General features: G+C 39.2%; 2 protein-coding genes across 2 annotated transcripts; one reads left to right on the forward strand and one right to left on the reverse strand.

Moving 5' to 3' along the window:
• Nucleotides 1-3,332: 3,332 nt before the first annotated feature.
• LOC308408628 (uncharacterized protein) lies at nt 3,333-5,304 on the reverse strand. Its single transcript, XM_080900987.1, has 3 exons — nt 4,899-5,304; nt 4,360-4,474; nt 3,333-4,152 (listed from the first exon to the last, which is right to left on the reverse strand). The coding sequence occupies exons 1-3, from the start codon at nt 5,054-5,056 to the stop codon at nt 3,625-3,627; spliced, it is 801 nt and encodes a 266-aa protein (XP_080757113.1). The 5' UTR covers nt 5,057-5,304; the 3' UTR covers nt 3,333-3,624.
• Nucleotides 5,305-13,133: 7,829 nt separating this feature from the next.
• exosc3 (exosome component 3) lies at nt 13,134-15,120 on the forward strand. Its single transcript, XM_080900341.1, has 4 exons — nt 13,134-13,419; nt 13,649-13,798; nt 13,926-14,077; nt 14,175-15,120. Exons 1-4 carry the CDS (start codon nt 13,195-13,197, stop codon nt 14,380-14,382), a joined length of 735 nt encoding a protein of 244 aa, XP_080756467.1. The 5' UTR covers nt 13,134-13,194; the 3' UTR covers nt 14,383-15,120.
• Nucleotides 15,121-16,759: the final 1,639 nt, after the last annotated feature.

Genomic DNA, 16,759 nt, shown 5'->3' on the forward strand with positions numbered 1-16,759 from the left:
AGGTAACTGAGTTGCATAACCCTCAGGTGATGGGAAATTTCAGCAATCACGACATGAACTTGTTTGTTTTAGACTTATGAGTTTATAAGTTGGTAAAATGTTTCCAGCACCACACATAGGGTGAAGTATTTTTTCTCTGAAAAACTAAAATCAATGCCAGAGAGGGTTAAAATAATTTAATGAAAATGTGAATTCCACACCAACCGCAGGAATAAAATATTATTAGTAAGACAGCAGGAATAAATATAAATAAGAGAAATGCATACAAAACAAGAAAAAGGCACACATGAGAGAACAGGTCACATGACAACACAGCATATTCTCTGAATTTTGTACCCGCAGTTTGAACTAAATAACAGGTAACACATGTATTTATTCAACTTACAGACAATGGAAACAAACAGAAAGAAAACTTGAAGTCATTAGTCATTAGTCATGTTAGTTCAATTCAATTCACTTCAATATGTATAGCACCAAATGAAATGGTGTTTTTCTCAAAGCCTTCAGAATGTAAGGTTAAGATCTTAAAGTAATACACAGCAAGGTAAGCTTGCAGCGTATTACTTTAAGGTCTTAACCTTACAGTATTAAAAAGAAAACCCTAACAGACAAACTCTGAGCAAGCAATATGTAACAGTGGAGAGGAAAAACCAGGCAATCGCGACCGCGCCAATTTAAGACGCAAGCAACCTCCGCTGCTAAACAAATTTATAGACTGAAGATTTGGAGACAAAGAAGCCTAAATGGAGACAGAAGACAACGCCGTCAACCGAGAAAACTATGTAGAAAAGACGGAGGACGAGTGCCTGTGGCCGTACCGGAGGAATGGGTTTTTCATGTAGAGAGGGAGAAAAGGAGACAGCGTCCAGATGCAGTGCAAACTTTGACCTCTACAGTGATATCAGCTTACAAGACTTCAGCATCTAATCTAAAAAAACACATTGAGGTAAGAAGTCTTACAACTATACCTGTACGATATTGTTTTTTTTATTTTTCATGTGTGTTAAGGTCATTAGTTTGGCTAAGATATTGTCACTGCCGTTGGTTAGCCTGATACAGTATTAAAGTAACACGGAGCTAGCTAACTCGTACAATTATAATATAACACAATTGAGCTACACTTCTTAGGAATGTTTTAGCTTATTTAGACAACCATCATCATTACAATAAATTAAATCTTGAGTCATATAAAACTCAGAGGCCTAAAATCAGCTGGTCTATATTAAAAACAAAAATGGCACACACTGCTGAGCTGCATCTCAAATTAATCTTCCAGCTCTCAGTTGACACATAGCAGAGCCACTGATGGATCAGTATCATCGGCCAAATATAGGTCTATCATAGTGACATGGGTCTTAATCGGTAGGGTTATATGTTTCCCAATGTGATTTTTTTTTTACAGAACATAATGTGGATTGTTTTGATTTGTTAGCTCTATGGGCAGCATTTTTGTGTATGTGATCCGTTTTCTGAACTAGCGTGCAAAAGATTGAGAGGGTGTCGCATATTTGACATGCTTGCCGGTGTTGTGCCAAAAAGTGATTGTCTGCCAAAAACTGATTTCCGGTATTTGCCAAAAAGCGATTGCTCATATTTAAAGTGCTATAAGTAACTTGTTGGGCTATAATATGTTAAACATATGTCAAATGCATCCCTTATGGATGACATAAAGTCATCTTGAGCCACAAACAACATTCGTGTAACAAGATACAAGCCGCAATCAGTTTTTGGCAGCGACTTTTATATAACCTTTATTTATGCAGTAAAAAAAATCTCATTAACATTAAAAATGTATTTTGTAAGAGTAAGTTGCCCAACAGGACAGCAGAAATGGCAGCAAATATTACAATAGTTCTGTAAAAATATTTTAAGTGGGGATAAAGGACCGGATTGGTTATAATGTAAGTACAAGTTGTAAAGATACTTAAAAAACAGATAATTTTTTAATTCTTTATGTAACCCCTTTGTATCCCCTGTTCACCGAAGTCTATTTACGAACATACGTAAAGATATTACACATAAAAAATACACAGAAACACTGGGAATCAGTTTTTGGCAGACAATCACTTTTTGGCACAACACCGGTTCTCTTGATGATCAAGGTAAATATGTGAGTAAAATTGGACACCTACCAATATGGTTGCAAATTTTGTGAATTTTCTTTAATAGACGGTTGAAAACGTGAGCAGACTCTTAATATTTAATAAGAAGATCCCTATTTTTTTTTGTTTTGTTTTGTTTTGTTTCACACATGGTAATGCATTCCCATACACAACCTTCCTTTCAATTAAAGTAACACTGTTTCCATGCATGAAAAGGAGCAGGAAGAAGAATAAATTCTTATTGATACCTGCCCCCTATCTGTGATAATACAAGTAGGCAACCAAAATTACACTATGACAATTTTCTGCACATAACAAAACAAAACAAAGCAAACAGAACAATATACTCAACAATGAGCAATACCACTAAATATCAAACTAAAAGGATCATTTTTCTACAATTAAATTCTATTCTTTTCAACTTCTTCATATTGGTTTATCATTTTATTCTTATAGTAGGTTTTAAATTGGGAAACATTTATACAACACTTAAGATGATCACTGAGAGAATTCCAGTTTCTTATGCCATTGACTGTTGGACACATTTGCCTTTGTGTGGTTCGAGCAAACCGGTGCTTAAAATAAAACTTCCTTCTGCCATCCCCATTTTCTGAACACAATACAAATAAACTTTGTAACTTAAGAGGTAGTGTTTTATTTTTCGCCCTAAACATAATAGTTAAAGTCTGTAATTTCACTATGTTTTCTAGTTTTAACAATTTCGATTTTATAAACAAATTATTAGTGTGTTCTCTATATTTAACATTATGCATAATTCGAAGCGCTCTCTTCTGTAATAAATATGTAGTCATTAGGGGTGCAACGATACACAAAATTCACGGTTCGGTTCGGTTCGATACTTTGGTGTCACGGTTCGATATTTTTTCGATACAAAAAAAATGTTCATTATAAATATATATTTTAACTCAAAAGTACAGTTTTTAAATTTAACCCTAACCCTTGTGCGTGTTTTTTATTTTGACAGCGAATGCGCACCTGCGGACCACTTATGTGCAGCCCTGGTTATTTAGCTCGTCATATTGCAGCCACAGAAATTCTTTTGTCCATGAAACCATAAAGCTGCACTTTCTTTTTGCCTTATAGTCTGATTTGTCATAACTTCTCCGTTTTGTGGTAAGCTTTTCTTTGGCTGTCACTTCTTCACCCTGACCTGTCTTATTTGGCTCAGCAGAACTAAAATATATATCTGTCTGTGAAGGTTCTCAGTCAGTGGCGGCTCCTGAAAAAAATCTCAGGGGGGGCAATTTTTATGATATCGACTAAAATGACCCATTTAATGAGTACATCAAACAACACAATTTTAATTTAAATTTAAAATGAACAACCATATTCTGGCCATTTGTATAGATTTGTAAAAATGAACATGAACAGATTTTTTTTTTTTTTTTTGAATGAATGAAAAATAACTATTGAAAACAACAACTGTAAACTGATTGGGGGGGTGGGCTAAAGAGAGAAAGAGAGAGGGATGGAGAAAGAGAGTAAATATGGTTAAGGGTTCTTATTTGTACAAGAACTTTGTTCGTCTGTCTTTCTGAGTGGCAAATTTCTCGATGACCCTGGTGTTGAAATCAGGAAGTTCTTGTGTGAGTTTTTTCTCTATGGACAGCATAGCCAGAGCGTTGAGCCGATCCTGAGCCATATTGTTTCTCAGGAAAGTTTTTATCCTCTTTAAAGTAGAGAAACACCTCTCCGATTCTGATGTTGTCATTGGTGTGGTGATGAGGATGTTAAGAAGACTTACAGTTTCGGTGAATGTGTCTTGAAGGTTGTTTTCCATCAGAACCTGATAGAGCGCCAGCGCACCACTACAACTCTGAAACTCCTCGTTGTCGTAGATCAGGGACAGTTCTGTTTTAAGTCTGGCTTTGTCCAATGAGGGATAGGCTTCCACTGTGGTTTGTAGTGCTGCATCTGGAAAATTTTTGCTGTGTTGTTGGAACAAGTCTCCTTGCAACAGAGTGGCGCTGACAAGGTGCTTGGTGAAAGAAAACCTCTCCTTGGCATGGCTCATAATGGTGTCGCACACCTATCCAATAATATATAATTGGTAAGAGTTAGATTCAGTGGTAAGACTTTGGCACATGTCTCATGTTAATCATTATTCTGAAAAAAAAAATCTGTCCATAACAAAACAAAACAGTCATGACCACTATATCAAATGACATCTGACAGCATCGTCATTAGATTTTATCTGATGATCCGATTTAAATCAGACCAAGCAGCTAGTGCTTACCTCCAGTGCCAAATGGTGTTGCCTGTCTTCCCCCAATGTTCTCCGTCTCTTTGTGGGTGGGTCTTGAACAGGTCCCCTGTACTCCTCATCCACAACCAGATTAGGAAGTGCCTCCCTGATCCAATACATAAGTTTCATTAATGGCTTCTGAAAACTGAATAGGGATATATTAACCAAACACAAACCAAACAAAGGTTGTGTTCTAATTACCGGGAATTACCGGATTTAATTAATAACCGGACCTGGTTTAATGGCTGGGGGAAAACCAGTGCAAGTAAATAAAGGCCCTGGCCATAATTTCAGGAAATAGCCTATGGTATAGGCTACATCAAATCATTACTGGGAATATACTTCATCAAATATACTTAATCAAATATTTTTCATAAAATTACTTCAAAGGCTGATATAAATCAAAATTATCTGAATTCCATTAAACATTTAAGTCACAGAACACAGAATATATGCAGAGAATTTGATAGAATCTATGCATAGATAATTAACATTTATTCTAGGTTACATATTTATGCTTTTATGCCTACCTGATAGCCTGCATGCGGCTGATGAATGTCTGGGTGATCCCTGCGATGGTGACAGAATCGATGTTTCTCTTCTGTAGGTGGTTATACAGCATGTCTACATGTGGCATTATCTTGTGAAACAAGGCCAGGAAAAAACAGAAAGCTTCGTCTTCCAGCATTCTCACGAAACCACCGGCATCTCTCTTTGTAGGGGCATCAAATCCTTCACTGTTACGGATGGTCTGAAAACACCTCACCAGATCGTCTTTATGTTCATACACTGTATTCACAGCACGACTGTTGAAGTTCCAACGGGTTGCCGATGCACTTGGAAGTCGGTGCGCCACCACCTCGTCAAGCACTGCAGTCCTCTTGCTCGATTTAGTAAAAAAAGAAGCGAATCCTGCTATGTCGGAAAAAAAGTGACTGATTTGAAGGATGTGGGAGGTTGCTTGTTGCATTACCAGGTTTAACTGATGGGCATAACAATGTACGTAGTGAGCGTTAGCATAAATGTCCTGTATCTTACGCTGCACTCCTCCAGTGGTACCCCTCATTACAGCGGCCCCATCGTAGGCCTGGGCGATCAACTTTCTCTCTTGTCCCTGGGGGAGGATGAAGCGCAGCCTCTCCGATAAGGCACTGGCTATTGCATCTGCACAAGCATTGGGTAGCTTGATGAATTCAAAAAAACGCTCTTGAATACGGTTTCGTTGGTCAATGTATCTTAGCACCATGACTAACTGACAGTGTGTAGAAATGTCAGTGGTTTCATCAGCTTGAATGGCTAAAAACTTCGCTGCCTTTACTTCTTCCACGATCCTTTCTCTCAGAACTGCCAACATGCAATCCAGGATCTCGTTCTGGACTGTTTTCGAGGTGCCTTTAAATACAGTAGCATTTTCAAGGTGTTGCCTCAAGTCGTGATCAATTGATGCCATCAAGTCGACTAAACCTCTAAAAATCCCTGGATTGTCTGAGGAATCACTTTCATCATGTCCCCGCATTGCTAGCTCAAAAGCACCACAAAACTTAATACAATCGATGATTTTAGATAAAATATGACGGTTTTTATCTACCTCTTCGTTGTGCCTTCTTAAAGCAATCCGATGTCCATCATCTAGCTGCGCCGCTATGCTAGTTTTCCCTAGCACAGCTAGCTTTACACTGTTGTCCATATGAACTCGTGAGCTTTCATGTTTCTTGATTCGTTCGGAGAGGTGCTTTAAGTCGGTTTGTCCAGATTGTGTCCACGTCAAATCACACTTGTCACTTTTGAACAGTATGCACGGGAAACAAAAAAGTGCATTAGCTGTTCCACAGCCTGTCAGCCACGACTTGCGCTGGAACCAACTCCGACAAAAAGTCCTGTTGTATGCTTTTGACTTCTCCTTCGTTGCCTGGGTTAGTTGAATTTCGGGCTTGTCAGGTCCCAACTCTTTAACTTGCAGTTTTTCTGCCATTGTCCTTCTGGCAAAAGGGTAGGTTAGAAGCGATCTAACCGAATTTGGGGGAGGCTGTGCCTCAACCGTTAACAATACCGCTGCCATCGTCTCTCTCTGACCTTATAGCTCACTTAGGCTACTGACTGAGGTAAAATTCTAGAACAGCAAATCTTCGCGCGTTTTCTGCAGGGGCGCAATTTTAAGCGCCCCCAAACCATTTAATTCAGCGACGCTGATAGGTCAAATATTTATTATTTTCCCCTGGCAACCATTTAATGATAGGCTATTTCGCTGCATATCAAGGGCGCTTTGACGAGCGCCCCAGAAGAAGAAAAACACCGTTTGTTGGTTGAACTTTAATGAGTCAGCTGGTGAAAATGTTAAAATACGCCTGGCTGTATATGGGCACACACATAGTAAAACTATCATTGATGAATTTTTTAAAAATATATATTTTTACTCCTCCACATTTGGGGGGGCGGAGCCCGAGCGCCCCCTATGGGCCAGCCGCCACTGTTCTCAGTCATCCAGGTCATCGTAGTCAAATATATATCCTGCTGCTTTTACACACACTCACATAAGCTCAGTGATTCTCTGCGCGATCAACCTCTCACATGTTTAAGCTTGCTGCGGGAGATTTCACTTGTCATGTTTGCATAGTAAGCTAACGATTAATAAGACGATGTCAGAGGAATTGGTGCACAAATTTTCATCACTCACAGATCAGTGCTGTCGCTCTCTATACACAGTTCGCGCAATTGCAAAGTGAAAGCAAAAAACAAGCGCAAATTCAAACGCGATTTCAATATGTCACATATTGACAGTGGCTCACCGATGCCAATGACATAATTACCCAGCTACATTTCTGAAAGAATGCAACAGCATTGACATATATTTTTCCTTCCTACAATAGCCCGACGGGCAGGGCAGAGATAGATTTTGGTAGCCCGACTGAAAAAATCGCTAGCCCCCGGACGTCGGGCTAGCGATATTGCGAGCCCTGTATCTGATTGAGGAATCACTCATCTTTGGAAAAGAGAGTTTATTACAGAGAAATGCCTCTTTCCAAAATAAAAGCTATACTATCCGCTTCTTCTGGGCTATATTCTCAGCAGCATATTAAACATATAAGGAGAATCATGTGCTAACGGCTGTCTAAATGACTCGGCTAAAGTTAGTAGCATGCTTGCTTGTTTTTTTCTGCTTCCACTTGTCTTTGCACTAGGATGATGTCGGTGTAAATGTGCAGTCATATTCGTTGTGTTCCCACTAGTGCTTTCAGGTTAATCTCGTTGAAATGACCTTAACGCCACAACATGGCAAATCTCCGTTAACGAGCTACCGCCGATCGCTCCGTGCATGGGGCTAGACGGCCAACACGTTAACGAGCTAACTGCGCTAACACACTAGTTCCCACCCATGTAATTGAGCATTGCATGGCACATCCAACATACTGTTTTACTTTAGTCCATGACTCGCTTACCTTCAGGGTCATACGTCACATGAAAACCAAAATAATTCCAAACGCCAGATCTGAATGAGGGTGGGGGAGGTCCATGTTGCAAGGAGAGCTTAACTTCTGTCTCGCTAGCTTGCCCTGCTCCTTCTGACGATGCTGTCTGTGTTGAGCGCTCAGTGAATCTGCATTCGACTACTCCGCCTAGGCTGCACTGTCGAGCCTAGGCGGAGTAGTCGAACGCAGATTCACTGAGCGCTCAACACAGACAGCATCGTCAGAAGGAAAGTTGATAAAATAAATTACAAATTTTGTATTGTTCGATACATATGCGTACCGAACCGAAAGCACTGTATCGAACGGTTCAATATCGATACGAATATCGTTGCACCCCTAGTAGTCATAGTGGCTTTTGTTGTTGTATCTTACAGGTTGAGTCCCGCAGAAGTTGCATTCCTAAGGCTGTACCACCATGAAGCCACTGGTGAAAGCTTCAAACATCCTCCAGTCTGAGTCCACTTCCTTCATGGGAGGGCTGCTGCCAGTAATCCAACAACTACTGTCCAAACTTAGCAGGCTGGAGACATCAAGCAAGACATGCATGCCACTCATCAGAGTGCAACATGGCCTTCAAAAGCATTTTGGACCGATGATGGAGGATCCAGAGTTGGCTGCAGCTGCAGTCCTCTTACCCAAGTTCAAGCCTTCCTGGACTGATAGAGCAGATGTAATGTAGGCTGGTATGCCAGATTCATATGATCCCATTTTTGTGTATTATTACATTTGAACACATGTTTATGTCACCTAATACATTGTAAGTTATTGATGGTGTGTCCTTAATATCAAACGATCCTTGTTGAGAATTAGCTGATTTTAAGTTTGTGTGTTCAGGAATAATTACTTAAATTTAAATAACAAAATTGTGTTATCTACTTGCAGCCTTGACATACATCATACAACATCTTTAAAAGATTGAGCATGAGAGTGAGGATCAGCAAAGAGAGTCATGAAGATGAATTCTTCTCCAGACCAATCTCCAGAAGGCTGCAAATTGCAGTTGAGCTTGATGGTTATCTTGCTTGTGCCACAGACACCATGGAGCTGCTGCACTCCTTCTCAGCCATCAAGAACCTCTCTCTTAAGCTGAACACAGCTCTGCTTGCTTCTGCTGCGTGTGAACAACTTTTTAGCTGTACTGGTTTACTCTTCACAGCCAAACAAAGCCAGATAGCCTCTGTCAATTTAGAAAAGCAGCTCTTGCTGAAACGGAACAAAAGGTTATGATAGTGAAGTGTGACAGAAATGCTATTATGTGTGAGAGTTTAAGACACTTACCTGCCTGTTGTTCACAGTGTATTGGGAAAGGTTTAACTGTTCCATGCAGGTTCAGAAACATTTTTGTCATTGTTTTAACAAACAACTTTTCTGCTGTATATTTATATTTATTTACAAAACAAATTACCTTTCTGTACCTTTTTAATCTGAGAAATGTGCTTTGAACATAAATATTTTATACTGATGAATCGAATCGAATGCCTGCTATAGGACCAGTCAAAGGATTTTCAAAAGTGACTCCATGAATTTAAAAGAGCCATTATAATTTTAAAACTAGCCAATTTAAAGTCTCCAATTAGTATTCTAGAAACATTTTAAAATCGATATCACTATTTTTCCTACATTACAGAAACCTTGTTACTTGACTCGAAGGTTCAATATCTACAGCTTGTCCACGTCCGATTTAATATCAACAATTTCATCTTCAATTAATTTGCTATGTAATTCCATAAGAACTTCTCCATGTGTCCAGTTTTTACACAGGACTTCAAAAATCATCTGTCGAGGTTTGTGAACTTCTCTAAGGGGATTTTGGCAAATTCATCCTTGGTTTTAGCCCAGATTCTGTTGGTAAGCCTGTTGCAGATGACTGCAACTCTTTCCTGAGTGAAGAACGTGCCGAAACATTTTCCAATCCGCATAACTAGTTTTTCTACACAGATTTCCACTAATATATTTATGTTTCTTGTGTCAACTTATCAATATCTGTTACTAAAAATTACTGTCTTTCATCTGTAATAAAATGATCAGTGTGGCTGCTCTACCAGGTGTAACAATTAGGTTAAACATCCAGGCATCCATGAAAACGGAATTTATTAAACTTAATGGAGTTAGCAGGAAGTTAGCTCGCTAGTTTTTATCTAAATATAATATAGCCTGTCCTGACTGAGAGATTTCTGAAACAAATTAAAACGTACAGCTCTGCTATCACTTCCGACATAAATGAAGACAAGAAAGTAAACAGCACTGACGTTTGTAGGGTTACTGAAGTTTGGCTAGCTGATGTGCTACGTGATCGCTAGCGACACAGCTATGTTAGCATAATATAAACAGTGAAGGTCGAGGATGAACGCTAACTTTATTCCACTCGATAAAAGTTGCCGTGAGGATTCTTGATGGTCAGGGTCAAATGCAATCGCATGGCAGGATGCTGTAAACGGACCAAACTTAAGTCAGGAGAACAACTGAGATAATTCATCCACTGAGCTTTAAAATGAATAGCGGTAATAAAAACAGAGAGGGCGACAGTGATCACTGACTGTTTTAGGGGCTTTTTGAGAATAAAAAGAACCAGATACAAAGCATTAAAACTTGTTAAAAACACAAAAGCCTTATTTAACGCAGGGTACTTTGGAAGCAGGATTCATCACGTCATCAATTAAAGACCGGATAGTAATAGTAGCAGTTACTGTTACTATAGTTACATTATACTGTTAGTGCAATTACATTAGTATCTGCTACTGCTACCACACTTGAAGTGTTGGTCCTTGGTGTGGATTAAGTCTGATGATTCAAAATAAATTGCAGTTCAAACTTTCATCTTCTGTCATCTTCTTAATTAAAATAGTTGCAAATATCAACATTTCTTCTCTATAGTGTCCAGATGTTTATAAATCCAGTGGACCAGATTGGTGTCAGAACCTAAACCACATAACCACATACTGGGCAGTTCTAGCATCACAGAATACTTCAAATACAAGAGTCATATATTAACATGTTGATGTGCACTAACTAATAACGCATTTGATATATTTCCATCTATATAAGTATGAGTTCAGAGTGCCCTCCGACCTACTATATCTTCTATATAAAAGTAAACCCCACAGTAATCACATTACTGCTGTAATGTGTAATCAAGCTAAGACGTTTTTAAATGTTAGGCTCCTGTTCCAAAAACCAACAAAGTGGGATTTTCATGGAAGTGAGCAAGTCATACTCTTTAACAGAATAGGATTAGGGCCACTGGGGAAAAAAAGTGCGCACATCAAAATAAATCTGAGGAAAAAGTCAGAATTCAGAGAAAAATAAGTCAGAATTCTGACTTTTTTCTTATAATTCTGACTTTTTTTTCTCAGAATTCAGACTTTTTCCTCAGAATTATTTTTTTCAGAATTCTGAGAAAAAAGTCAGAATTCTGACTTTAATCTCAGAATTCTGACTTTTTTTTCTTAGAATTCTGACTTTTTTTTCTTAGAATTCTGACTTTTTCCTCAGAATTGTTTTTTCTCAGAATTCTGAGAAAAAAGTCAGAATTCTGACTTTGATCTCAGAATTCTGGAAAAGAAGAAAAAAAAAAGATGTGCCCATTTTTTTTTCCATTGGCCCTAATCTTCTTCGGTACAACCCTTTACTTTAAAACACAAGTAATACTTCATTTACCCCCTCAAGAACATTTATATTACTGTGTGTGTGCCCCCTTCATGATTTTAACTTTTTGCATATTTGTCACCCTGATCATTTCACTGTAACATCTCAGTTGAGGTAAAAAAAAAAATAATAATAATTAAGAAAAAAATGGAGCGAAAATGGCATCCAAGGGAGAGTTCAGGGAGAAAACCACTGCTGAGTATAAACAGGACAAACGCTCATCTCACATTTTTTGAAATGCTTCTGCATGATCCCCAAGACTTTGAGGAAAATATTCTGTAGACTGTTTGGATAGACAAAAGTGGAACTATTTTGAATCCCATTACATCACACTAACAACATTTCACATTTCAAACATGGTGGTGGCAGTGTGATGGTACCCAGGAGCCATAAATTCTGCTCTCTACTAAAATCCATCCATCAGTTCCTGTCCTGAAGCTCAAGCACACTGAGGTTAAGCAGCAGGACAAAGATCAGAAACACAGCAGGAAGTCCACCTCTGGATGGCTCAGAAAAACAAAATGAAGGCATTAGAGTGGCTGAGTCAAAGTCCAGATTGACTCAGCCAAGATGCCAAGATGCCTTGGTGTGACTTTAAACAGGTCTGTCATGCTGGAAAACCCTTCAATGTGTATGAAATGAAAACAATTCTGCAAAGAATAGTGGGCTAAAATTCCTCCACAGCAATATGAAAGACTTATATTGTCAGTTATCAGAAAACCCAATTGCAGTTCTTGCTGCCAAAGGTGGTGGAAAATTTTAAAAAAGATCTGTCTCTGCTGAGTTAATGGTAAAAATCTATGCTCTAAATTTTGCTATTTTCCTTTATTATGGCCTGAATTGAATGAGTTGATTGATCTCTCGTTTGCTCAAGAAAAGAGATCTGCTGATGCGCAAAATTAATTTGAAATTAACTAGGTGTGAGGTGTATATTTACATAAATAAAAATAGAAAACAGCAGCTGACTGGACAAAACCTGCCAAAATATAAAATAAATACAAAAATATATTCATACCAATTAAAATGTACAGTAAGTGCCATTAAATGCACAAAATGTAACAACTAAAGAATCATTAATTATATAATGTGACATAACTGTTTTATTGTAAATTAATTTAGATTGGATCCTCTGTTTGTCTACACATATTTATGTATTTATTTAGTTGTTTATTTAGGTGTACAATGATCCTCACTGTAAATGACACTTTTTTTCTTGTAAATTATAATGTTACTCTTGGATTTTTGTTTTTTCCCTGTTTATTTAATTGTTTGTTGATACAATTGGGACTTCACTGTTTAGCCTTTTTTCTCAGACGTATCCCTATTTTTTTCTCTTGTCTTTCAATCTACTGTCATATCAAAGTATCTGAAGAATAAAATAACACTATAATGATGTATGATTTTGTTCTCAATTTATAATCACTTTGAGATGTTAAATAACATATTTAATAAAGAGAAATGTTAAAAATTAGGTAAAGATCAGTCAGACCTGGTAACAATGGTTTGGGTCACACATGTTTTTGGTTTTTATTTTGTTTTGTTTTGTTTTCTAAATCTACCAACAAATTACTGGCATGTTTGCCAGCATGTTGTAATACCTCCTGACTGACAGAGGGCGCTGTTGGATGTTTCCTGCGTGTGATACTGGGGGGGGTTCCGGTGGAAAACAACAACAACCTGTTAGAGGAGTTAACGCTGAAGAATAGGCGGCAGCATGTTTTCTACCGTGAAGGAAAGGGTTGGGGAGGTGCTGTTACCGGGGGACGAGTTCTCCTTCGAGGCCGAAGAGAACATTTCTCTGACGGCGCCGGTGAAGTCGGAGAAGGTGATGTGCGGTCCGGGCCTGCGGCGCTGCGGTGACCGGCTAGTGGTATGTAAGAGCGGCGTGCTGCGACACAAGGAGCCCAACGTGTTCTGGATCGATTCCCAACAGAGAAGGGTGAGAGAAATATTAGTAAGATAACGCCAGTGTGAGTTTCTGATAACCTAATTCATCGATAGGGGCTGGTTTTCTGCTCTCTGGATGCTAATTTATCTCAGAAACCTGGAAGTGTGAAACGTGTGTTTCTCTCAGTGTTCAAGTATAACCCCGAATTAATCACAGCACCAAGCAGACCTCCGTAAACCAGTGCGTGCTGGGAGCTGATTATGTCTCTCTTTATCCTCAGTATGTCCCAGCTAAAGGAGAGAGCATCATCGGGATCGTCACCGCCAAATCTGGAGATGTCTTCAAGGTGGACTTCGGAGGGAGTGAGCAGGCGTCTCTGTCCTACCTGGCATTCGAAGGAGCGACCAAGAGGAACAGACCCAACGTCCAGGTATCCAAAATCAGACTGGAGTTTGGTGTGCAGGGAACTCTAAAGGTAATCCACCTTTAGGTTAAAGAGAGCCACTGTAATGATTCCCCCTCTCTCCTCCCTGTGTGTTTGTGTGTCACCTGTACAGATGGGCGACCTGGTGTTTGCTCAGTTCCTCATAGCCAATAAGGACATGGAACCAGAGCTGGTGTGTATTGACAGCTCAGGACGAGCTAATGGGATGGGAGTGTTTGGAACAGGAGGTCTGCTATTCAGAGTCTCTCTTGGTCTTGTCAGAAGGTAACTGACACATGGCACCCTCTGCAGCTAACATGACACCAGCATTTGTGTCTATGGTCTTTTTAACTCAGGCTAAACATTACTTTCCCCCCCTCAGGCTGCTGGCACCCCAAAGCAACATCCGCTCAGACCTTGAGCACCTCTTCCCGTGTGAGCTTGTGGTCGGGATGAACGGACGCATTTGGGTCAAATCGGCCAGCGTGCAGCAGACGCTGATCATCGCAAACCTGTTGCAGAGTGCCGAAACCATGACGGCCCAGCAGAGACAGCAGCTGTTCAGGAAGGTCCAGCAGGGGGCGTTCTAGACGACTTCTTGACTCCAGGACACCGACTGAACCAGCAGAGCCCACACTGTTAGACCACTTCAGACCTGAGTCCAGGTGTAATGCTGCAGTGATGTCACTCCTGGGCTCTGTGACATTACACTGAGCATGGCTACAGCTGTTCAGTGTTTAAAGGATCATTACATGTTTTCACATGGAGCTCCAGTCTGAACGTTTTTGAAAAGCAGCTGTCAAAGAACCTGCCCACTCAAAAACCACAAACATGACAGACTCAAGATGAAAATAAATAAAACTAGATGAGGGTGAGGGGGGAATATTTAAAAAAAAAAAAAAGTAATGTCAAAATTATAAATGTTCAGAGAAGTTGAGGATTGACCAAAGAGCGGCTCCTTCCTACAATCCTGGAGCAGTTTGGTGACAGTCTGTGCCTTTTTCACCACATCACAAGGTAAAGTGATCCCTCAGAGATCTGCATATTAATATCTCAGATCCAGGACCAGAAAATTCCACTATTAATGAGATTGAGAATCTGTGATCAACTGGAGTGCTGATGAGGCAGGACTGGATCTAGAGCACATTACGGAGATCTGTAGAGGTTACAAAGAAGGGTCAACACTGTAAATACTAACTCTGTGCATACATTTGATTTATTTGCCAATAAAAGCCTTTAAAATGTATAAATTGCTTTGTTCTCTATGAGATGGAGACATTTAAAAAAGCTGAAGCACACATTTCTGACACTGTCAAAACCTTTAGCCATGATTATTTTCTTTTTTTTAATCGGCTCCAAGTCCAACATGAACAGCTTGGCTTCCTGATGGCAGACACAGCAGCAGCATAACTGGAGACACTGCGTGATAAAATTTGTATTTTCATGATTCCTTTAGATTTTCAGATAGTCTGAAGTTGATAATTGTCCCCCTGTTAATGAACCCAAAGATGGGATCAGGATCAAAATTAAAAACTGAAGCATAACGTGCATTTATCAAATATGGATTTAATTTTTTACTTCTGGTTTTTAAAGAGGTTTAAATTTAAGTGTTAAGTAAAAAGAAAATTGTTTTTAATTTTTTTTTTTAATTCTAAATGACTGTAGGTGACCTGCAGCATCTGTGTTGACCACCAGGGGGCAGTGGAACACGGCAACACATAAAAACAAAGACAAAAGAAAATAATATTTAAAAAAGACCAAAGCAACTGTTTCATAGACAGTGATAAGAACACAGTTTCATGCTTGTTTACTGCATTAATATTATCTCATAAATTCACAGGAATATTAATGCTGTTCTGCAGCTTATAGATCTTTATCTGCTGTTGTCTGTCACCTCTCCCTCTGATAACGTCTCTGACTGGAGCTCACTTGGTCAAGTTTGAATAGAAGAGAAACGATGCACCAAATGCCTCTGCTATTGTGCTATCAGATAATGAACCACAACCTGCAAAGGCAGTTGGTGACCATGACATAAAGAAGTAACCGCCAACTTCCTTATCCTCCCTTATCTCTGACTAGGGTTGCCAACTCCCTGAAAAATAAATAAGGGACACCTCGTGGCCAGGGCCGGGCGACCCAGTTGTCTTCACCCTTCCCAGTGTGGTGAATTTTCTAGCTCTTTTTTTGTGTGTGAAATTATTTTTTTAACCATTTCACTTGAATTTGATTTAAGTAGATGTGTATTCTTTGTGATATGAACACATGTGAAACAAATGATCATTTAGCCATTTATTTTTTAGCTCAAAATGACAACATTAACACAATAAAACAGGTCTCCTTCTTAAACAGAAGCCTGTCATGCTTAACTTTTGAGAATATAAGTAAATCTTTCTTTAAAAGCACTCTGTCCTGCTTAACTTAAAATAATAGAAAACAATAGAAAGAAAAACATTCTTGTAACAGTGCACATTTAGTGCATTTAGTACAATTGGCTTAATGCTAATCAGCTGCTCCTGTTTGTAAACCCGCTTGTTCCCATGATTACGCATCTTAACTCATCATCATTATTCATCTATGTATTACTTTTATGTATTAGTCATCTATTTGTTGTAATCATCTATCCTTACAGTTGTTTATTACACAAAGTAAATTATATTATCACACTTCTGGCCACATAGCGCTGATATTCACTGCACATGCCCATATTAACTTTTTCCAGCCAGGTGTTTTCCTTTTCCCATTTTTCCCTTTCTCTGAACAAACATTGCTGCTCTAATGCTGGGCTCACACTGTGCGGTTTTAGGCCCATTTTGAGCCGATTTTTGAGTGATCGGACCGATTTTGGCCTTCATCGTGCATCGTGTAGTATACGTGGGGTAACGAGAAGTGATTAACACCTCACGACCAGCTCCCGATCATCAATCGCTCGTGAGGGTCTCACCACAGCCGCTCACACTGCTCGCGCGC

This window comes from Rhamphochromis sp. 'chilingali' (genome assembly GCF_963969265.1).
Source record: "Rhamphochromis sp. 'chilingali' genome assembly, chromosome: 13".
In the NCBI taxonomy this organism is placed as follows: Eukaryota; Metazoa; Chordata; class Actinopteri; order Cichliformes; family Cichlidae; genus Rhamphochromis; species Rhamphochromis sp. 'chilingali'.

Bases quoted from the DNA above. Each gene is read 5' to 3' on its own strand.
- LOC308408628 (XM_080900987.1), bottom strand. From the start codon at position 5,056: ATGCTGGAAGACGAAGCTTTCTGTTTTTTCCTGGCCTTGTTTCACAAG. The intron at 4,475-4,898 runs GTAGGCATAAAA...GTATTGGATCAG, and splicing joins AGCCGCATGCAGGCTATCAG to GGAGGCACTTCCTAATCTGG. The intron at 4,153-4,359 runs GTAAGCACTAGC...ATTATTGGATAG, and splicing joins AACACCATTTGGCACTGGAG to GTGTGCGACACCATTATGAG.
- exosc3 (XM_080900341.1), top strand. From the start codon at position 13,195: ATGTTTTCTACCGTGAAGGAAAGGGTTGGGGAGGTGCTGTTACCGGGG. The intron at 13,799-13,925 runs GTATCCAAAATC...TCACCTGTACAG, and splicing joins GGAACAGACCCAACGTCCAG to ATGGGCGACCTGGTGTTTGC. The intron at 14,078-14,174 runs GTAACTGACACA...TCCCCCCCTCAG, and splicing joins TCTCTTGGTCTTGTCAGAAG to GCTGCTGGCACCCCAAAGCA.